This window comes from Callorhinchus milii, unplaced genomic scaffold (assembly GCF_018977255.1).
Source record: "Callorhinchus milii isolate IMCB2004 unplaced genomic scaffold, IMCB_Cmil_1.0 Scaffold30, whole genome shotgun sequence".
Lineage (NCBI taxonomy): Eukaryota > Metazoa > Chordata > Chondrichthyes > Chimaeriformes > Callorhinchidae > Callorhinchus > Callorhinchus milii.
The window spans coordinates 171723-195159 of record NW_024704771.1 but is presented as its reverse complement, the minus strand read 5'-3'; the positions used below and the strand labels follow the sequence as shown (position 1 = coordinate 195159).

Below are 23437 nucleotides of genomic sequence, written 5' to 3'. Positions count from 1 at the left end.
TCTACTCCCTGACCTGGGAGTATATGGACATTATAGAATTTCCAAATTTTTATGCATCCAACATGTTATCGTAGTCGACAGCAACGTTTGTTAATTAGATAAACTAACAATTTGAATGAATGGAAATGTCACCACTTTGCTTAGATCCTCCCTGAATTTCGTTTGGGTCACCGCGTAAATAAATGTGTTTGTACAGGAACTCAAAAGCTGCAGCATGTCACCAGTGTGCCGCGCAATGTCCATAGGGACTGTGGAGGAATATGTGTTTGAAACCCTCCAGTATAAGAAATATAGAACATATGTAACCCATAATAATACAAAACTGGTGGAAATAGCAAAGAGTAAAATGATGGATTTATTTCGCTTCTTCATCTCTGGATCACGTTCGCTCACATCTCCATTCCTGTCCACATTACTGTGTCCCCGCAATCTCTTGCGGGCTCGACTGGCCACCAGTATGTGCCTGACAGTCAGGGCGTTGAGCAGCAGAATCATAACGAATGGGAGAATTGGGGTTAAAGTGTAATTAAGCGTATCAAACGCTGCCCATGCCCGAGAAGTGAAATAGCTTGGTTTTGGTTTGCACCCCCATGGCATATTATTAAATATATACAGTGGTTCAACTACAAAACCCCAGGGAATGTTTACCACAAAGGAAATCACACTCAATATCGCTATCACTGTTGCAGAAGTTTTTTCGGAACAATATTTTGCTTTCAAATTTTGGCAACAGATGGCCACATATCGATCAAAGGTAAAAGCCACAGTTAACCAGACAGAAATTGATGAAGCTGACGCAGCCAGGGCCATTAATGTTCCACACACAGGTGTGATCAACACGAACGAAATTCGGAAATAAAAAGGAACAACTCGATAAAAAATGACTGATATGATAATCACCATCAGATCAGCCACTGACATGGCCACCAGATAGTGAGTGATACATTTGGAGAGACCGCACCGCCCTCGAAACAGGATCACAATCGACACGAGGTTCGCTACAGAGAGAAAGAGAAATAACCATCACAATGCAACAACTTGTATTTAATCCATTGCTACAATTGACATAGTGTAAATCGGAAGCAATGGACTTGGTGCTGGCAAAATCTCTCCCAGCTCAAATCCTAAACTTTTGGATTCAAAGCGAGAAATCTGCCTCGCAAAGACTCAAATACAGTAAAACAGAGAGAGAGAGACAGATACAGATACACATAAACAGAAAGATACAGAGACAAATAGACAGTCACAGAAACACATACTGAGAGAGGAGAGAGAGAGATACGGAGACAAGCATAGAGAGACTGAAAGATAAAGAGACAAACAGACAGGAAAACAAATTCAGAGAAACAGATGGACAGAGAAGTAAAGACAGATATAGCAACTGGAAAAACAACAACAAAAAAATTATAGAGCCTTCATCAGGAAGTAGGGCCAGTTGGTATACCGAAGAAAGGTAGGGTGAGGAGGAAGGAGGAGGAAAGGTCGGTGAGGGAAGGGGAGGAGGAGGAAAGAGTCGAGAGCTGAACGTCAAGAGAAGGGAGACGGAAGGAAAGGGAAGCAGCGAAGCATGGGGATGAGTCAGAGCTGGGCTGAGAGCTGAAGCGACACGATAGTGGGGGGCGGGAGCAGACCGGAGCAGAGACGAGGTGGAGTAGTAGTTGAGAGTGAGGAGCAAGCCTGAATGCTTGTATAAGTTGCATTCATATAGCGCCCTTTGCGCCGGATGCAATGCTTATTCTTATACAGCCCTTGAACACAGCGCTATGTGTATGTTGTCCAGGTCTGATGTAAACCCAACGGAAAATAGTAGAGCAAGGTTAGCAAGAGAAATTGTCAATACTTTCAAACCAACAACAGGGGATACATTCACACCAACACAGACACAAAGAGAGATAAGGACACACGAAAACTGACGATAAAACACTCAGAAATACACAGGGAGATACACAGCGCAGATAGAGAGACAGAGACCCTGGGAGAAACAGAAAGATTCATAGAGACAGAGATGAACTCGCACAAAGGGATAAACACACTCAGAAAGAGACAGATATTCACACAGATAGAGAGGCAGAGACACAGACAGAGAGGTACACTCACACCAACAGAGAGGGGTACATATAGACAGCAAGGGAGAAATACACAGAAAGGGTTACACGGAGAGACAGAACCACTCAACGACAACATTTCAAACGAATAGTGCCTTTCACACCGAGAGAATGCCCTAAACACAGAGAGAGAAACGGAGATATACAGAGACGGAGTGAGATAGGCAGATCAATACACTCGGACTGGCAGAGAGACAGAGAGATCCAGAAATACTTGCATGCGATTCAATGCCATAAAATGTTGTTGTGACGTCTCTAAATGGTTCACAAAATATCCTGTAAATTCACAGTGCTCTAACCACTGAGCTACAGTAGTGTATTACTGTATATATATACAGGAATATATAGACTGACCAACATAAGATACAACGCCATCCGGCGACTTCCAATCATTTCAAATCATTTGACTAGGTTTCATGGCAACGACCATAATTGTGGGAAAAGGCGACAGCTGATCTGTGCAGCAACAGCCAAGGAGTGATTTATCAAGTTTATCTCGGAGATTGCGGCCCCACACACCCCATGAAATTCCTTTTCTTTTCGTATTGTGCAGCAAGTCCTTTAATATCTAAAGAGTAAAGTCGGAGTTTTCTTATTAAGTTCCTATTCAAATCATGACTCCTCCAACAAGGGTCAATATCCCGATATGTGTCTGGGACCCACGCCTTTCTGATTGAGAGGGGAAAGTGCTACCAGCGAAATCAGGGAACAAGCTTAACTTTACTGCTCACTCATCTCACTAATGTATTGGGTAAATCACTTGCCAGGAACTCCAAATGCGGCGAGAATCGGATAGTAAATTTGTTGTATCCTGTGTATTAGCGCAGTTGCCATCCTCACAGAGAACTCCTCTCGGTACACACAGGAGCTCACACTAACAAGATGATATTCTTTGACAAAACATACAGTGGGATTTATACCAACGTGAACACTTCATTGAGCAGATTTACTGCACGAATATGGCTGAGTTTCAGTGATGTGGAAAACGTGAACTCTCCTGAGCCGTGCAACGTAACTCAGTCATTTATTTATAGCCAAATTATTGCTTGTTGTATCATCCATGCGGAAAAACCATCGCCATGGTTTCAAATCCGGAAATGCTATGCTGCATAAAGTGTACTACACGAATTCTAATTCATAGAATCATAGAATGTTACAGCGCAGAAGGAGGCCATTCGGCCCATCGAGTCTGTGCGGCTCTTTGACAGAGCAACTGATTTTTATCAACCGCACTCACCAGCTTTCTCCCCATAACCCTGCAAACCTGTCTTCTCCAGATACCTATCCAGTTCTCTCTTAAAAGCTGTTTTCGAATCGGACTTCACTGCCCTTTCAGATCATTCCAAATTCTAACAGCTCGCTGAGTGAAAAAAATTCTTCTAACCTCCCCTCTGCTTCTTTTGGTAGATATCTTAAGACTGTGACCACGAGTCACAGATACACCTACTAGTGGAAACAGCTTCTCCCTATCTCGCCTGTCGAAACCTTTCATGATCTTGAAGACCTCTATCAGATCTCCGCGTAATCTTCTCTGTTCTAATGGGAAAAGTCCTGACTTTTCCAGCCTGTCCTCATAGCTAAACTTCCCCATTTCTGGTATCATTCTCGTGAATCTCCTCTGCCCCCTTTCCAGTGCCTTAATATCCTTCCCGAGGTAAGGTGCCCAGAACTGGACGCAGTACTCCAGCTGAGGTCCAACCAGTGTTTTGTACAGATTAAGCATAACCTCCTTACTCTTATACTCTTTGCCCCCAATAATGAAGCTCAGTACAAAAATGCCCTTTTTACTGCCTTATCTACCTGCTCTGCCACCTTCAATGAATCGCTTACTTGAACGCCTAGATCTCTCTGTACATTCACCCCCCTTAAGATTGAGCTACCAAGCCTATATTGCCTCCTATCATTTTTCCTACCTAAGTGTATCACCTCACACTTATCTACATTGAATTCCATCTGCCACATGTCATCCCATTCCACCATTCTGTGTATGTCTGCCTGCAGTTCGTCACAATCTTCTTCACTATTTACTACCGAACTTGGTATCATCTGCAAGCTTGGAAATAGTGCTCCCTATGCCCAAGTCCAGATCATCAATATATATTAGAAAGAGGAGTGGTCCCAATACCGATCCCTGGGGGACACCGCTGCACACCGCCTTCCATTGCGAGAAGCACCCATTAACCACCACCGTCTGCATTCTCTCACTCAGCCAGTTCCTTATCCAAACGGCTACTATCCCCTTAATACCGTGGGCCTCCAGTTTTTTTTATTAACCTCTTATGCGGTACTGTGTCAAAAGCCTTTTTAAAATCCATGTAAATAATGTCCACCACATTTCCCTCATCATCCCTTTGTCTTTAACAAATCCATGCTGGCTGTCTCTAATTACCTCGTGTTCCTCAAAATAGAGATTTATTTTGTCCCGGATTACAGTTTCCAGTAGCTTTCCTATTACCGAAGTTAGGCTGACTGGCCTGTAATTTCCGGGCTTGACTTTCTGCCCCTTTTTGTGGAGTGGGGTAACATTAGTTACTCTCCAGACTCTTGGCACCACTCCTGTGTCCAATGATGATTGAAATAGAATGGCCAAAGCCTCCGCTATTTGAACCCGTATCACCCACAGCAACCTTGGATGAAACCCATCTGGTCCTGGTGACTTATCAATTTTGAGCCAAGTCAATTTTTTTATACCCTCCTCCCCACCATCGGAAGTAGTATCTTCAGTTACCATGCCCCAAACTCTGGAACTTTCTCCCTCAATTTCTCTACCTTGTTCCGTCTCTCCATTTATAGAGCCCCTTTCACGCCGGGAGGACGTCCCAAGGCGCTGTGCAGTTGGGTCAGCAGGGAGGAGTTAGACAGGGTGAGGGGAAGGAAGTGAGGGAGCGAGGAGGGGGTGGTATATTCTACTAAGTGCTTTTAGACATCTCAACGTTGCGATAAAGTTCCCTATGAAATGATAGGATTATTATCGTCATCACAATTTCCCGGAGAATTTGAAGATAGACTGGACAGTTTTATTGTTATGAGCTCTCACACGCATGTTTCTCTGTAACTTTTATCACTTTCTGTTACACACTGGGATAAGGGAATGTCACGAACTAGATGTATGTAAGAAAAGATTACATACCTGTCAATGATGGATTTGATGTCCTACAAAGGAAATGGAAACAAGAAGAGTGAGAGTCCATCTTGCACACAGATCGAGACGACCTTAAACGGGTATTAGATGGATTGTAGCTGTGATTCGTGTTAAATTGAGATAAACTGATAACTCATCCCTCCTGCGCAACAGGTCTCTGGAGTGGTGAGTTAGGCATCAATACATAAAGCAATGTGGCCAGAATATTGACAACATGATGACGTACGTTGTCGTGAATGTTAAGCCAGTGTCGTGTTATCGGAAGTGTACTGTTTTATTGAACTAAAACTAAATTTCTGATGTGAGTCACACAGATTATATTAAGTAACCCAATCACTTCACGTCAAAAATTATCCTCTCCCCTCGTCCATATAGCTTTATAAGTTCAGCTTTAACAACATAAACTATAGGTCTATCACACCAGACACACACCAGCATTAATACACTCACTGTCGGTCCATCACACCAATAGTAATACATTCATTGTCTGTCCATCACACCAGACACACATCGCATTAACATATACTCACTGTCTGTCTATCACAACAGACACACAGCCTATGTACCTTCAAGAATTCGGTGTTCTGTAGAGTCAGTCTTGTCTGGATTTCCGCTATTCTCTGGTTAATAGAAGTAATTTGCTTGGAAATGTCACTCTTATTGTTTTCTATTTGTCCTAAGATTGTGTCCTCCTGCTCTCCGAGTTTGGTGATAAGGTCTTGATGCTCCTCAGTCAGCAGCGAGTCACGTTGAGCAAATTCAGCATCGATGTTCTTCCTCAGACGCTCGGCTTGTGTCTGTAACAATAAACACAAGTTTAAAGTTACCCGACACAAGAACAGGGGCTCGGCCTGTCAGTCACGGTTACATTGCCCGTGAACCTGGTGATATCCTCCTGAGGGGGACGGTAGCGAGGTCTCCTGAACTGAACAGGCTCCAAGGTGACCCGCCTGGCAATGAAATGCCGGCATCGAGCCAAGCCCCGGTGACAGTCTCTTGTCCAGTTCCTGAGACAGGCCTGTCCACAGTATCCCAGGCACTGCTGATAACAGCACAGCCCAGACTGGCTCATCGACAGGACCTGGATAGGCAGACGAGTCACTGTTGTCAGTGAGTAAACCTACTCATCTCCTGATAACCCTGCAATATCAAACCGTAACTGGTAGGGTGTTCCTGGCTGGAGACAGCAATATCAATGGGATGGGCTAAGAAATGATATAACAACCCCTCATCCCCACTTCCAGTTGAGTAGCTCCTTCTTCTCTCTGACACTGTGTCATTTCATGCAACTGTTTATGAAGAGTTTCCAGTGCTTCCTGCAGCTTCTGCTGAAAGAAAGTGAACGTAAATTAACAGGGAGATGGGACAGAGTCATTGTTACTAATTCAGCATATTCCACATGTGTGACAGGGCTGCAATATTCCATTCCACTCCATCAACACAGCAAGATTCTGGGAACACAACCTTCTGACCCAGAGGCCGGTAAGATTGCTGCTCCGTGACCAACTGTACACAATATCAAGTCTTTACTAATATGTCACATAGAGTGTAACAGCACATTGACAAAGCTTCAACTGCAGACTAAACTTTAACTTGGTCATCAAACCAATCTTACATATTCAACAACTGGTTCAGTTGATCAGATTGTGGCCTCTGAGTCAGGAGGTTTCTGAACATTGTGTGCAAATAGGCAGCTATGCTCACAGTCAGTTCACTTTAGGGTTCCATAAACCTGGTCTGTATTCCCTTACTTTGGAAGGTTGAGGGGTGATCTGATTGAGGTGTTTAAAATAATACAGGATTTCAGTAGATTAGCTACAGAGACAGTATTTCTTCTGGTGATGGAATCCAGAAAAAAGTGGCATAACATTGCAGTTAGAAATAGGCCTTCATAAGAGAAATCAGGAAGCATATTTTTCGACACTGAATGATGCGGAAATCTGGAAACTTATCTCCAAAAGTCATTGGATTAATATTGAGGTGGATAGATTTTTGTTAGGTCAGGGTTTCAAGGGATATGGGGCAAAGGTGGTGAGTTACAGTTGAGGTACAGATCAGCCATGATCTAATAGAATGGCAAACAGGCTTCAATGTCTGAATCGTCTCCTCTTGTGCCTATGTTTATAGTGTATTTTGAAGCACTTTCAGACATCCTCCCGACGCTGTGTGAAATGTCCGGACTAATATCAATTCCACGACTTGTGGAGCTCAGCAGCTTCCTTAATGGGAATGAATGTGTGATCATTGTGATCACGGGATATCGTACAGACCTCACAGATCGCTCTTTGATCCATTTCACAAAACAGTTCCAGCTTCTCCTCATGCTCTTCCTACTAGATTCCCACATCTTCCAGTCCCGGATCCAGGCTCAGTTTCCGAACACTCTCCACCATGTTAGACAGAGTTCTGTTGGGACAAACACGCCTCTGGAGAATCTGCTGCCTGCACTGTGCACAGCACACACTTCCTTGTCCTGTGCCCCAACACTATAAAATACAGTCTCTGCAGAACTTGTGGCCGCAGCCTATATTCCGCGGATCCGTGTAAAACTCCAGAGAGATTGAACAAGGTATTTCCTATCTCAGATTCTTCAGTTACTGCACAGACTCCATTTCACCATCAGCTCTTTGCTCTGTTTGGGACTTTCACTTTTACCCAAATCAACAAGTGGCTCTGTGGGTGGGGATCACAGACCAGCTGCTGTTTGAAGGGACAAACACCTGAATGCAAAAAGAAAACAAATGTTAAGAACATTCGGCCCATTTGTACAGTCGCATCTCAGAATGTTTAACAGTAGCACTGATAGACATTGAGCTGAGGAAAATGGGAGCGGACCATCAGTTCAGTTCAAAAGGAAAGTGTTCCGTGTAAAGAGTGGCAAGGCTGTTGGACTGAGGAAGTGGATCGTGTAAAGTACTTGGCATTGTTTTTCAAGAGTCAAGGCTTGAAGTCCCCAACAACAGCAACAACAGCTTGCAATTATATAGGGCCCAACATGCATATTTGGTTAGCCTGTAAGAGCGCTTAACAGCAGCGGAGTTTGACTCCGAATTCAGGGAAGGGTGAGGTGGCCCGAAGCACAGTCGAACACGAAAGTCTTCATGTGGGTCTTGAAAGTGGGGAGAGAAGGGGCAAGGCAGAGGGCTTGAGGGAGAATATTCCATAGTTTTGCTGCACAGTGGCTGAAAGCACGACCTCCGATTGTGGGGCAGAGCGTGGTGCGAATGATGAGTGGGAGGCCCATGGCAGTCGAGCAGCAGTGTTTCACATAGGTAGGGAGGTGCTGGGGATTGAATGGATTTGAACACGAAAGTGAGATCTTGAACTCGATCCTTTCGAATAAGGGGAGGCAGTGGGGCCTGGGCCAGAACTGGTGAGATGTGTGTATGGAGCTTGGTCCAGGTCCTTCTTTGGACAGGAGATTTGTGAATGAGTTGCATCTTGTGAATGATGGAGCTGGAGAAGTGAGACGTGCGTGGGAGTAATCCAGGCGGCAAGTGAGAGCATGTTGCCGGAATCTAACCGGCTACAACCAGACAATTTATCGTAGAAAAGACTGTCTGGGAAGCGAATCCCCAGGACTACACTACCCACTTTGGCTTTGGCTTGCAGAGTTAATAATAATAGTAATACTTGTAGATGATACAGGCCTCCTCAGCACAACTCATTCACCTCAGCTCCTCTCAGCTCAGCTCCCCGCAACTCAGCTCCCCGCACCTCAGCTCCCCGGATCCTCAGCTCCCGCAACTCAGATCCACTCAGCTCAGCTTCACACAACTCAGTTCCACTCAGCTCAGCTCCTTTCTGCTCACTTCCCCACAGCTCTGCTGTTCCACTCAGCTCAGCTCACCTGAGCTCAGCTCCCCACAGTTCACCTCAGCTCCTCTCAGCTGAGCTCCCCTCAGCTCAGTTCCACACGGCTCAACTCACTTCAGCTCAGCTCCCCTCAGCTCTGCTGCTCTCAGCTCAACTCCCCAAAGCTCGCATCAGATCTGCTTCCCTCTGCTCAGCTTCCCTCAGCTCAGCTCCACTTAGCTCGGCTTCCCTGAGCTCAGCTCCCTTCAGCTCATCTCCCCTCAGCTAAGCTCCCTTCAGCTCAGCTCCACGCAACTCAACTTCCCTCGGCTTAGTTCCCTCGGCTCGGCACTCAGCATCTCAGTTCCCCTCAGCTCAGCTCTCCATGGCTCAGCTCTCCATAGCTCAGCTCCCATCAGCTCAGCCCCCTTCAGCTCAGCTCCCCTCAGCTCAACTCCCATCAGCTCAGCTCTCCATAGCTCAGCTCTCCATAGGTCAGCTCCCTCAGCTCAGCTCCCCTCAGCCCTGCTCCCTTCAGCTCAGGTCCCGCAGATCAGCTCCCCTCAGGTCAGCTCCCATCAGCTCAATACTCCACAGCTCAGCTCTCCATAGCTAAGCTCTCCGCAGCTCAGCTCCACTCAGCTCAGCTCTCAATTGTTCAGCTCTCCATAGCTCAGCTCCTCAAAGCTCAGCTCTCAATTGTTCAGTCTCCATAGCTCAGCTCCCCTCAGCTCAGCTCCCCGAAGCTCAGCTCCCCGCAGCTCAGGTCCCCTTAGGTCTGTTCCACGTAGCTCAGATCCCCGTAACTCAGCTCCCCAAACAATATCCCCCGGCATCTAAGCTCCGCTCAGCTAAGCTCCCCTCAGATCCGATCCCTCAAGCTCAGCTTCCATCAGTTCAGATACCATCAGCTTAGCTCCACTCAGCTCAGCTCCACACAGCCCTGTTCCATTCAGTTCTGCTGTGCTCAGCTCAGCTCCCCTCACCTCAGATCCCCACAGCTCCTCTCAGCTCAGCTTCCCTCAGCTCAGCTCCTCTTAGCTCCCCTCAACTCCCCTCAGCTCAGCTAACCTCAGCTCAGCACCTCTCAGCTCACGTCCCCTTAGCTCAGCTCCCATTAGCTCAGATCATCTAAATTCAAATAACCGCAGATCAGCTCCCCTCAGATCAGATCATCTCAATAATAATCCCCTCTGATCAGCTCCGCTCAGATCAGATCCCGTCACCTCAGGTCTACTCATCTCAGTTCCCCTCAGCTCAGCTCCCCTCAGCTCAGCTCCCCACAGCTCAGCTCACCGCAGATCAGATCTTCGTCGCTCAGATCCCCAAAGCTCAGCACTCCACAGATCAGCACTCCACAGCTCAGCTACCCTCAGCTCAGCTCCACTCAGCTCACCTCCACTCAGCTCAGCTCCACTCAGCTCAGCTCCACTCAGCTCAGCTCTCTTCAGCTCCGCGCAGCTCACTCACCTCAGATCAGCTCCTCTCTTCTCACGTCCCCTCTGCTCAGCTTCCCTCAACTCAGCTCCCCTCAGCTCAGCTCCACTCAGCTCATTTCCCCTCAGCTCAGCTCCACTCAATTCAGCGACGCTCAGCTCAGATCCCCAAAGCCCAGCTTCCTTCAGCTCAGCCTCCCTCAGCTCAGCTCCCCTCATCTCAGCTCCCCTCAGCTCAGCTACCCTCAGCTCAGCAACACTCAGCTCAGCTACTGTCAGCTCAGGTCACATCAGCTCAGGTCGCCGCAGCTCAGCTTCATTCAGCTCAGCGGCCATAGCTCAGCTCTCCATAGCTCAGCTCTCCATAGCTCAGCTCAGCTCCCCTCAGCTCAGGGTCCCGCAGCTCACCTGCCCTCAGCTCAGCTCTCCATAGTTCTGCTTTTCATAGCTCAGCACCCCTCTGCTCAGCTCCCCTCAGCTCAGCTCCCCTTAGCTCAGATCATCTCAACAAAAGTCCCCACAGATCAGCTCCGCTCAGATCAGCTCCTACCAGCTCAGTTCCCCACAGCTCAGCTCCCTTCAGCTCAGATATCCATAGCCCAGCTTCCCTCAGATCAGCTCCCCTCAGCTCAACTCCTCTCAGATCAGCTCCCCTCAGCTCAGCTCCCCTCAGCTCAGATCTCCATAGCCAGCTTTCCTCACCTGAGCTTCACTCAACTCAGCTCTTCTCAGCACCCATCAGCTCAGTTCCCCTCAGCTCAGCTCCCCTCAGCTCAGCTCCCCTCAGCTCAGCTCCATTCAGCTCAGCTCCCTTCAACTCAGCTACGCTCAGCTCAGATCTCCAGAGCACAGCTTCCCTTAGCTCAGCTTCCCTCAGGTCAGCTCCTCTTAGCTCCCCTCAGCTCAGCTCTCCTCAGCTCAGCTCCCTTCAGCTCAGCTCCCCTCAGCTTAGCTCCTCTCAGCTCAGCTCCCCTCAGCTCACCTCCCTCAACTCAGCTCAGCTCTCCATAGTTCTGCTCTCCAAAGCAAAGCACCCCTCAGCTCAGCTCCCCTCAGCTCAGCTCTCCTCAGCTCAGCTCTCCATAGCTCAGGTCTCCATAGCTCAGGTTCCCTCAGCTCAGCTCCCCACAGCTCCTCTCAGCTCAGCTCCCCACAGCTCAGCTCTCCTCAGCTCAGCTCCACTCAGTTCAGCTCATCTCCCCTCAGCTCCCTCAGCTCAGCTCCCCTCAGCTCAGATCTCCATAGCCAGCTTTCCTCACCTGAGCTTCACTCAACTCAGCTCTTCTCAGCACCCATCAGCTCAGTTCCCCTCAGCTCAGCTCCCCTCAGCTCAGCTCCCCTCAGCTCAGCTCCACTCAGCTCAGCTCCCTTCAACTCAGCTACGCTCAGCTCAGATCTCCAGAGCACAGCTTCCCTTAGCTCAGCTTCCCTCAGGTCAGCTCCTCTTAGCTCCCCTCAGCTCAGCTCTCCTCAGCTCAGCTCCCTTCAGCTCAGCTCCCCTCAGCTTAGCTCCTCTCAGCTCAGCTCCCCTCAGCTCACCTCCCCTCAACTCAGCTCAGCTCTCCATAGTTCTGCTCTCCAAAGCAAAGCACCCCTCAGCTCAGCTCCCCTCAGCTCAGCTCTCCTCAGCTCAGCTCTCCATAGCTCAGGTCTCCATAGCTCAGGTTCCCTCAGCTCAGCTCCCCACAGCTCCTCTCAGCTCAGCTCCCCACAGCTCAGCTCTCCTCAGCTCAGCTCCACTCAGTTCAGCTCAGCTCCCCTCAGCTTCCCTCAGCTCAGCTCCACTCAGCTCAGCTCCCCTCAGCTCAGCTTCCATCAGCTCAGCTCCCCTCAGCTCAATTCCCGTCAGCTCAGGTCCCTTCAGCTCAGCTCCCCTCAGCTCAGCTCCCCTCACCTCAACGCCTCTCAGCTCAGCTCCTCACAACTCAGCTCAGCTCCGCTCAGCTCCCCTCAGCTCAGCTAACCTCAGCTCAGCTCATGTCCCCTCAGCTCAGCTCCCCTCAACTCAGATAATCTCAGCTCAGCTCCCCTCAGTTCAGCTCCCCTCAGCTCAGATCTCCACAGCTCAGGTTCCCTTTGCTTACCTCCCTCAGCTCAGCTCCCCTCAGCTATGCTCAGCTCAGCTTCCTTCAGCTCAGCTTAGTGTAGCTCAGGAGACCTGATATACCAGAGATGAAGGGCTCAGCACAAGAACTGGAAACCGTGGGTATAAAAAGCACAATCCTTGCATTTGATGTAGCATTTGATCACATCTTCAAGACGTCTCAAATCGCTTCACGGAACGTACTGTAAAATGAATTTAATGACCACAACCGCGAATAAATCGTAATAATAATCCTTGCATGTGATATAGCACCTAATCACATCTTTGAGATGTTTCAAAGCTCTTCACAAAATATGAAATAAATTGACGATATATTTTCTGGGTGATATGTAGCAGCCAATTGCACACAACAGTATTCTACAAACAATCGTGAATTGACTGACTAGATTTTATTTATTGTTAAAAATTTTAATAAATTGCAAAGATTTATATCCGCGGAAAAACAATCCACCGATCGAGTAACTAAATTGTTTCCACTTACTGGTCGGTAGACAGAAGTATGTCGAGTCAGGAAACTTGCCCAATGTTTCGCCCTACCTGGGATTCAAACACAGACCCTCTCGCTTGTGAGGCGAGTGCTCATAACCACCACACTGAAGGACTCCACAATAATGCAATTCAACTTCATTTTATGAATCAACAGCCAATGAATGCAGCATCATGTAGCTTTAAGGAAAATCTAAAGCAAATAAGGAGTCACTAATTAACAGGGATTGAGAAGCAATCAATTCCTCTTCGATGAGACTGGAATATTTCTGAATGCTTTCATTCAGTGTAAATTGGACTCCATTATATTTAAGTATTAATATTATTAACCGAATGGCACCATTTTATCCTTACCTAAAATTACAAGTAATTTGAAATAAGATGGTCTTATGTTATTCCCTCCTTTTAAGGAGGGAACGATTGAGATCAATCAACGTCATCCAACCTTCCTGAGCCAAAGTCTGGAGACCAAACCGCAGTTAGGTTACAGGAAAATATCCACAAGAAACAACGTTGTATTTTGGCCTTGATAAGGTTTTACTGACTGTTGCACAGTGAGGTTCAAAGAGTAGGAACATGAATTGGCAGGTTACTAAAATGTAACACAGGGAAAGTTGAAGTGGGAGGTGGTAATGTCACACTTGTGTTGGTTTGAGGATTGATGGGAAGCCATCAATGTGGAGTCCTGTAGCTCAGTGGTTGAGCACTCGCTTTGCAAGTGAGAGACCTGAGTTCAATTCCAGGCAGGGTGAAACCTTGGGCAAGTTTCCTTACTCCACACGCCTAATAATAATCCCTCCAAAACCCAAAACAATAATTAAATTGGTCATTTTCAATCTACGACTGTTTGTGGGACATTGCTGTGCGCAATTGGCTGCCGCGTTCGCCCACAAATATACAGTCAATTCACTTTACAGTGTGTTCTGTGAAGCGCTTTGGGACGTCCTCCCGACGTGAAAAGCGCTATATCAAATGCAAGGATTATTATTATTATTATTAAGCCCAGAGATTGGGGAAGATAACTGTTTAGACAGTAACAGGCTGAACAAGTTGCTGACTGTAAGAGCAACTGTAAAGGGTGAAGTGAATTGTTTTATTGCACAAAAGTAGAGATTATTCAAGGAGTGTCAGCACAGTCTGAACGCTGCAGGGCCAGGTGCAGAATGTGACAGCCTGGCTCAGTGCTAGTCCTCTCCACCATATCAGAAGGCTATGCGTTCAACCCTAAGTCAGAATCTGAACATATACGCTGTAAACTGATATAGCAATGGGAGAGCAAGAGGTGTGTTTCATTGTCAGACGTGTAAAAAGTGGAGCGGAGGGGGCGAGTTTAGTGGAACTCCGTTAAATTCAGGAGTTTTTACACTATTTATAGTTTCTGTGCATGAATAAAGTTTGCGGTACCAATATTGGGGAAAAAAGCAATAACAATAATTTTACATTGATATTGTCATGACTCAAATCACTGGGATCCGTTGCTGATTTGGGGGAGGAGGGTGGGGGGGAGGGCGGAGGGGCGGAATACAAAATGGGGGACATTGAAACTGACTGAAAGTTCATTCAAACGGAAAGTTCTTGGGTGGGTTTAAAGGTGGTGAAGAGGCAGAGCGACTCCAGGATAAATTTCCAGAGCTGGGGAAGAGTGGTTCAATTGACTGTATATTTTGTGGGTGATATGCAACAGCCAATTGCACACAGCAGTGTCCAAGAAACAATCGTGGATTGAGTAATCGGATTTTGTTTATTTTTAAGATTTTAAAAAAATTGTAGAATTTATTACCCCCAGAAAAGTGATCCACTGATCAATTAACAAACGTGTTCCTCCTTACTGCTCGGTAAACGGATGTGTATTGAGTAAGGAGACTTGCCTAATGTTTCGCCCTGCGTGGGAATCGAACCGAGGTCTTCTCGCTTGTGAAATGTGAAAGCCACTGTTAACCAGACAGAGCTGTCAGAAGCTGTGGCAATCAGAAAGGCCCGAAAGCACATAAAGGAGTCAAATGCAGAAACCCAACAGGAAAATACAGATAATTAATCTGAGTTATTATCACATCACTGATAACCACCAGCAGATCCGGCATTGCCATAGAAACCGGGTAACGAGTGACCCAGGTAGAGTGACCACACTTTCCACGAGACAGGATCACAATCGCCAGTAAGTTACCTGTAGAATGATAATTATTGGTCAGACTCCACATTATTTCTGGCACATACTCATACTGAAATGCATTTAAACTAGATTGAGAATTCTGCATGTACATTTACCATGGAATACACACTCTCTTCCTACAGTAACACACCTCAGTATCAGTCACAGTTTGCTGAACAAAAGCTTGGGTACCAATTACTGAAGCTTTGTTAACTACAACTGCACACAGCTTGTCAATTGCGTGCATTGCCTGGACGATATCTATGTTTTGGTCAGCTGGTACTGTTCGTGTTGGAGGTTTGGCTTTGCCATTGTTGGACTGAGGAAGTGGATCGTGTAAAGTACTTGGCATTGTTTTTCAAGAGTCAAGGCTTGAAGTCCCCAACAACAGCACAACAGCTTGCAATTATATAGGGCCCAACATGCATATTTGGTTAGCCTGTAAGAGCGCTTAACAGCAGCGGAGTTTGACTCCGAATTCAGGGAAGGGTGAGGTGGCCCGAAGCACAGTCGAACACGAAAGTCTTCATGTGGGTCTTGAAAGTGGGGAGAGAAGGGGCAAGGCAGAGGGCTTGAGGGAGAATATTCCATAGTTTTGCTGCACAGTGGCTGAAAGCACGACCTCCGATTGTGGGGCAGAGCGTGGTGCGAATGATGAGTGGGAGGCCCATGGCAGTCGAGCAGCAGTGTTTCACATAGGTAGGGAGGTGCTGGGGATTGAATGGATTTGAACACGAAAGTGAGATCTTGAACTCGATCCTTTCGAATAAGGGGAGGCAGTGGGGCCTGGGCCAGAACTGGTGAGATGTGTGTATGGAGCTTGGTCCAGGTCCTTCTTTGGACAGGAGATTTGTGAATGAGTTGCATCTTGTGAATGATGGAGCTGGAGAAGTGAGACGTGCGTGGGAGTAATCCAGGCGGCAAGTGAGAGCATGTTGCCGGAATCTAACCGGCTACAACCAGACAATTTATCGTAGAAAAGACTGTCTGGGAAGCGAATCCCCAGGACTACACTACCCACTTTGGCTTTGGCTTGCAGAGTTAATAATAATAGTAATACTTGTAGATGATACAGGCCTCCCCTCAGCACAACTCATTCAGCTCAGCTCCTCTCAGCTCAGCTCCCCGCAACTCAGCTCCCCGCACCTCAGCTCCACGGATCCTCAGCTCCCGCAACTCAGATCCACTCAGCTCAGCTTCCCACAGCTCAGCTCCACTCAGCTCAGCTCCTTTCTGCTCACTTCCCCACAGCTCTGCTGTTCCACTCAGCTCAGCTCACCTGAGCTCAGCTCCCCACAGTTCACCTCAGCTCCTCTCAGCTGAGCTCCCCTCAGCTCAGTTCCACACGGCTCAACTCACTTCAGCTCAGCTCCCCTCAGCTCTGCTGTTCTCAGCTCAACTCCCCTCAGCTCTGCTGCTCTCAGCTCCCCAAAGCTCCCCTCAGATCTGCTTCCCTCTGCTCAGCTTCCCTCAGCTCAGCTCCACTCAGCTCGGCTTCGCTGAGCTCAGCTCCCTTCAGCACATCTCCCCTCAGCTTATCTCCCTTCAGCTCAGCTCCACGCAACTCAACTTCCCTCGGCTTAGTTCCCTCGGCTCGGCACTCAGCATCTCAGTTCCCCTCAGCTCAGCTCTCCATGGCTCAGCTCTCCATAGCTCAGCTCCCATCAGCTCAGCCACCTTCAGCTCAGCTCCCCTCAGCTCAGTTCCCATCAGCTCAGCTCTCCATAGCTCAGCTCTCCATAGCTCAGCTCTCCAAAGATCAGCTCCCCTCAGCTCAGCTCCCTTCAGCTCAGGTCCCGCAGATCAGCTCCCCTCAGGTCAGCTCCCATCAGCTCAATACTCCACAGCTCAGCTCTCCATAGCTAAGCTCTCCGCAGCTCAGCTCCACTCAGCTCAGCTCTCAATTGTTCAGCTCTCCATAGCTCAGCTCCTCACAGCTCAGCTCTCAATTGTTCAGTCTCCATAGCTCAGCTCCCCTCAGCTCAGCTCCCCGAAGCTCAGCTCCCCGCAGCTCACCCCCGGCAGCTAAGCTCCGCTCAGCTAAGCTCCCTCAGATCCGATCCCTCAAGCTCAGCTTCCATCAGTTCAGATACCATCAGCTTAGCTCCACTCAGCTCAGCTCCACTCAGCCCTGTTCCATTCAGTTCTGCTGTGCTCAGCTCAGCTTCACTCAGCTCAGCTCCTCTTAGCTCCCCTCAACTCCCCTCAGCTCAGCTAACCTCAGCTCAGCACCTCTCAGCTCACGTCCCCTTAGCTCAGCTCCCATTAGCTCAGATCATCTAAATTCAAATACCCGCAGATCAGCTCCCCTCAGATCAGATCATCTCAATAATAATCCCCTCTGATCAGCTCCGCTCAGATCAGATCCCGTCACCTCAGGTCTACTCATCTCAGTTCCCCTCAGCTCAGCTCCCCTCAGCTCAGCTCCCCACAGCTCAGCTCACCGCAGATCAGATCTTCGTCGCTCAGATCCCCACAGCTCAGCACTCCACAGATCAGCACTCCACAGCTCAGCTACCCTCAGCTCAGCTCCACTCAGCTCACCTCCACTCAGCTCAGCTCTCTTCAGCTCCGCGCAGCTCACTCACCTCAGATCAGCTCCTCTCTTCTCACGTCCCCTCTGCTCAGCTTCCCTCAACTCAGCTCCCCTCAGCTCAGCTCCACTCAGCTCATTTCCCCTCAGCTCAGCTCCACTCAATTCAGCGACGCTCAGCTCAGATCCCCAAAGCCCAGCTTCCTTCAGCTCAGCCTCCCTCAGCTCAGCTCCCCTCATCTCAGCTCCCCTCAGCTCAGCTACCCTCAGCTCAGCAACACTCAGCTCAGCTACTGTCAGCTCAGGTCACATCAGCTCAGGTCGCCGCAGCTCAGCTTCATTCAGCTCAGCGGCCATAGCTCAGCTCTCCATAGCTCAGCTCTCCATAGCTCAGCTCAGCTCCCCTCAGCTCAGGGTCCCGCAGCTCACCTGCCCTCAGCTCAGCTCTCCATAGTTCTGCTTTTCATAGCTCAGCACCCCTCTGCTCAGCTCCCCTCAGCTCAGCTCCCCTTAGCTCAGATCATCTCAGCAAAAGTCCCCACAGATCAGCTCCGCTCAGATCAGCTCCTACCAGCTCAGTTCCCCACAGCTCAGCTCCCCTCAGCTCAGATATCCATAGCCCAGCTTCCCTCAGCTCAGCTCCCCACAGCTCCTCTCAGCTCAGCTCCCCACAGCTCAGCTCTCCTCAGCTCAGCTCCTCTCAGATCAGCTACCCTCAGCTCCCCTCAGCTCCCCTCAGCTCAGCTCCCCTCAGCTCAGATCTCCATAGCCAGCTTTCCTCACCTGAGCTTCACTCAACTCAGCTCTTCTCAGCACCCATCAGCTCAGTTCCCCTCACTCAGCTCCCCTCAGCTCAGCTCCCCTCAGCTCAGCTCCACTCAGCTCAGCTCCCTTCAACTCAGCTACGCTCAGCTCAGATCTCCAGAGCACAGCTTCCCTTAGCTCAGCTTCCCTCAGGTCAGCTCCTCTTAGCTCCCCTCAGCTCAGCTCTCCTCAGCTCAGCTCCCTTCAGCTCAGCTCCCCTCAGCTTAGCTCCTCTCAGCTCAGCTCCCCTCAGCTCACCTCCCCTCAACTCAGCTCAGCTCTCCATAGTTCTGCTCTCCAAAGCAAAGCACCCCTCAGCTCAGCTCCGCTCAGCTCAGCTCTCCTCAGCTCAGCTCTCCATAGCTCAGGTCTCCATAGCTCAGGTTCCCTCAGCTCAGCTCCCCACAGCTCCTCTCAGCTCAGCTCCCCACAGCTCAGCTCTCCTCAGCTCAGCTCCACTCAGTTCAGCTCAGCTCCCCTCAGCTTCCCTCAGCTCAGCACCACTCAGCTCAGCTCCCATCAGCTCAGCTCCTCTCAAATCAGCTACCCTCAGCTCTGCTCCCCTCCCCTCAGCTCAGCTCCCCTCAGCTCAGCTCCCCTCACCTCAACGCCTCTCAGCTCAGCTCCTCACAACTCAGCTCAGCTCCGCTCAGCTCCCCTCAGCTCAGCTAACCTCAGCTCAGCTCATGTCCCCTCAGCTCAGCTCCCCTCAACTCAGATAATCTCAGCTCAGCTCCCCTCAGTTCAGCTCCCCTCAGCTCAGATCTCCACAGCTCAGGTTCCCTTTGCTTACCTCCCTCAGCTCAGCTCCCCTCAGCTATGCTCAGCTCAGCTTCCTTCAGCTCAGCTTAGTGTAGCTCAGGAGACCTGATATACCAGAGATGAAGGGCTCAGCACAAGAACTGGAAACCGTGGGTATAAAAAGCACAATCCTTGCATTTGATGTAGCATTTGATCACATCTTCAAGACGTCTCAAATCGCTTCACGGAACATACTGTAAAATGAATTTAATGACCACAACCGCGAATAAATCGTAATAATAACCCTTGCATGTGATATAGCACCTAATCACATCTTTGAGATGTTTCAAAGCTCTTCACAAAATATGAAATAAATTGACGATATATTTTCTGGGTGATATGTAGCAGCCAATTGCACACAACAGTATTCTACAAACAATCGTGAATTGACTGACTAGATTTTATTTATTGTTAAAATTTTTTAAAAATTGCAAAGATTTGTATCCGCGGAAAAACAATCCACCGATCGAGTAACTAAATTGTTTCCACTTACTGGTCGGTAGACAGAAGTATGTCGAGTCAGGAAACTTGCCCAATGTTTCGCCCGTCTATAACACCAGACACACACCAGCATTAACACACTCACTGTCTGCTGTCTGAACCAGACACACAGCCTATGTACCTTCAGGAATTCGGTGTTCTGGAGAGTCAGTCTTGTCTGGATTTCCGCTATTCTCTGGTTAATAGAAGTAATTTGCTTGGAAATGTCACTCTTATTGTTTTCTATTTGTCCTAAGATGGCTCCTCCTGCTGTCTGAGTTTGTTGATCATGTCTCTGCTCCTCGGTCAGCACCTGGTGACGTTTCAGCAAATTCAGCTCGATGTTCTTCCTCAGACGCTCGGCTTGTCTCTGTCACAATAAACACAACTTTAACATTATCCGGCACAAGAACAGGAGCTCGGCCTGTCAGTCACGGTTACATTTCCCGTGAACCTGGTGATATCCTCCTGAGGGGGTGGGTTGCGAGGTCTCCTGAACTGAACTGAACTGACTCCAAGGTGACCTGCCTGGCAATGGAATGGCGGCATCGAGAGAGGCCTCTGTGATGGTATCTTGTCCAGTTCCTGAGTCAGTCTGGTCCACAGTATCCCAGGGCACTGCTAATAACGGCACAGCCCAGACTGGCTCATCGACAGGACGTGGATAGGCAGACGAGTCACTTTGGGCAGTGATTAAACAGACTCATCTCCTGAAAACCCTGCGATATCAAGCCCTAACCTGTAGGGTGGTCTGGCTGGAAACAGCGGGAAAGCTTGTCGCACAGCAATATCAATGGAATGGGATATATCAGAGCTGATGTACAAACGCCTCACCTTCACTTCCAGTTGAGTGGTTCCTTCTTCATTCTGACACTGAAACATTTCATTCAACTGTTTCTGAAGGGTGTCCAGTGCTTTCTGCAGCTTTTGCTGAACCAAAGTGAATGTAAATAAACAGGAAGAAGGGACAGAGTCATTATTATTGGTTTAGTACATTCTACTTGTGTGACAGAGCTGTAATATTCCATTCCACTCGATCGACACAGTCAGATGGTGAGGCCTAAGAACTTCTGGATTTACCTGACATGCCATCAGCAAGCAGGCAACACCAGGGCTTGAACACACAACCGTGTGACCCAGAGGCCGGCGAGATTGCTGCTCAGTGACCGGCTGTGCACAATATCATCTATTTACTAATATGTTACACAGAGTGTAACAGCACATTGACAATGCTTCATCTGCTCGACTAAACTTTAACTTGGTCATCAAACCAATCTTACATAATAAACACCTGGTTCATTTGATCAGATTGTGTCCTCTGAGTCAGGAAGTTGTGGGACATTGCTGTGTGCAAATCGGCAGCTGTGCTCACAGTCAGGTCACTTTAGGGCTCCATAAACCTGGTCTGTATTCCCTTCAGTTTAGAAGGTTGAGGGCTGATCTGATTGAGGTGTTTAAAATAATAAAGGATTTCGATAGAGCAGCAACAGAGACAGTATTTCTTCTGGTGACAGAATCCAGAACAACGGGAATAATATTAGAGTTAGAACAAGGCCTTCATCAGTGAAATCAGGAAGTATATTTTCCGACATAAAAGTTTGTGGAAATCTGGAACTGTCTCCCCAAAATTCCATGGATTAAGAGATATTTGGATAGATTTTTGTTAACTCGGGGTATCAAGGGATATGGGGCAAAGGTGGGGATTTTCAGTTGAGGTACAGATCAGCCATGATCTAACTGAATGGCAAACAGGCTTCAAGGCCTGAATGGTCTCCACCTGTGCCTATGTTCCTGTTGCTATGTTTACAGTGTATTCTGAAGCACTTTGAGACGTCTTCACGGCGTTCTATGAAATTTCAATATTAATATCAATTCCATACCTTGCGGAGCTCAGCAGCTTCCTGAATGGGAATGACTGTGTGATACTTGTGATCATGGGACATCGCACAGACCACACAGATCGCTCTTTGATCCATTTCACAAAACAGTTTCAGCTTCTCCTCATGCTCTCCACACTGGATTCCCACCTCTTCCAGCCTCGGATTCAGGAATAGTCTCTGAAGACTCTCTACAACGTTAGACAGAGTTCTGTTGAGCCGAACACTCCACTGAGGAATCTGCTGCCTACACTGTGGACAGGACACACTTCCTTGCCCTGTGCCCCAACACTGTAAAATACAGTCTCTGCAGAAGTTGTGGCCACAGCCAAGAGACACCGGATCCGTATAAAACTCCAGACAGATTGAACAAGTGGCTTCATTTCTCAGGTTCTCCAGTTCCTGTGCAGACGCCATTTCACCATCAGCGCTTTGCGCTATTTGGGACTTTCACTTTCCCCCAAACCAGGAAGTGGCTGTGCGGGTGGGGATCACAGACCAACTGCTGTTTAAAGGGACAGACACCTGAAGACAAAAGGAAGACTGATGTTTAGCACATTTGGCCATTCGTAAGGTCACGTCTCAGAATGTTTAACAATAGCATTGATGGACATTGCACTGAGGAGAAATTGGAGGTGACAATAGGTTCAAGAGGAAAGTGATCCGGGTAAACGGGGGGCAAGGCCGAGGGACTGAGACATAGGGTAAGGTAATATACAAGGAGTTGTTTTGCAAGAGCCAAGGCTCAAGGTCTGGAAATTTATTCCTGTGACCATTCTACCCATAGGGCTTTGGCTTGCAGCGTTAATAATAATAATAATCTTTGCATTTGATATCGTGCTCCCCCCCCTCCCCTGAGCACAGCTCCCCTCAGCTCACGTACCCCATGTCACCTCAACTTCCCTCAGCAGCTCACCAACCCTCACCTCATCTCAACTCCCCTCAGCTCACCTCCACTTAGCTCCCCTCAGCAGCTCCCCTCCCTCACATCCCCACAGCTACCCTCCCCTCACATTCCCTCAGCTCCTCTCACATCCCCTCAGCCACCCCTCCCCTCACATTCCCTCAGCTCCCCTCACATCCCATCAGCTCCTCTCACATCCCCTCAGCTCCCATCTCCTCAGCTCCCCTCACATCCCCTCAGCTCCCATCCCCTCAGCTCCTCTCATATCCCCTCAGCCCCCCCTCCCCTCACATTCCCTCAGCTCCCCTCACATCCCATCAGCTCCTTTCACATCCCCTCAGCTCCCATCCCCTCATCTCCCCTCACATCCCCTCAGCTTCCCTCCCTTCACATCCCCTCAGCTCCCTGCAGCTCCCATCACAGACCCTCACATCCCCTCAGCTCCCCTCACATACCCTCAGCTCCCCTCTCACCCCCTCAGCCCACTCCCCTCACATCCTCTCAGCTACCCTCCCCTCACATCCCCTCAGTACCCCCCCTCACACCCTCTCATCTACCCTCCCCTCACATCTCCACAGCTCTCCTCCCCTCACATCCCCTCAGCTCCCCCCCCCCACACCCTCAGCTCTCCCCCTCACATCCCCTCAGCTACCCCCCTCACATCCCCTCAGCTACCCCCCTCACATCTACTCAGTTCCCCTCAGCTCCCCTCACATACCCTCAGCTCACTTCGCATCCCCTCAGTTCACTTCGCATCCCCTCAGCTCCCCTCACATCCCCACAGCTCCCCTCACATCCCCTCAGCTCCCCTCACATCCCCT

General features: G+C 48.8%; 1 protein-coding gene and 1 long non-coding RNA gene across 2 annotated transcripts; both read right to left on the bottom strand.

Annotated features, from left to right (window-relative positions):
• Window positions 1–5827: 5827 nt before the first annotated feature.
• LOC103173082 lies at window positions 5828–7794 on the bottom strand. Its single transcript, XR_006085854.1, has 3 exons — window positions 7518–7794; window positions 6408–6572; window positions 5828–6044 (listed from the first exon to the last, which is right to left on the bottom strand). It is a non-coding gene; the product is annotated as an uncharacterized LOC103173082 (long non-coding RNA).
• A 7208-nt stretch (window positions 7795–15002) lies between these two features.
• LOC103173714 (E3 ubiquitin-protein ligase TRIM39-like) lies at window positions 15003–22235 on the bottom strand. The gene is made up of 4 exons (XM_042344764.1): window positions 21716–22235; window positions 20670–20765; window positions 19978–20205; window positions 15003–15026 (listed from the first exon to the last, which is right to left on the bottom strand). The coding sequence occupies exons 1-4, from the start codon at window positions 22127–22129 to the stop codon at window positions 15003–15005; spliced, it is 762 nt and encodes a 253-aa protein (XP_042200698.1). The 5' UTR covers window positions 22130–22235.
• Window positions 22236–23437: the final 1202 nt, after the last annotated feature.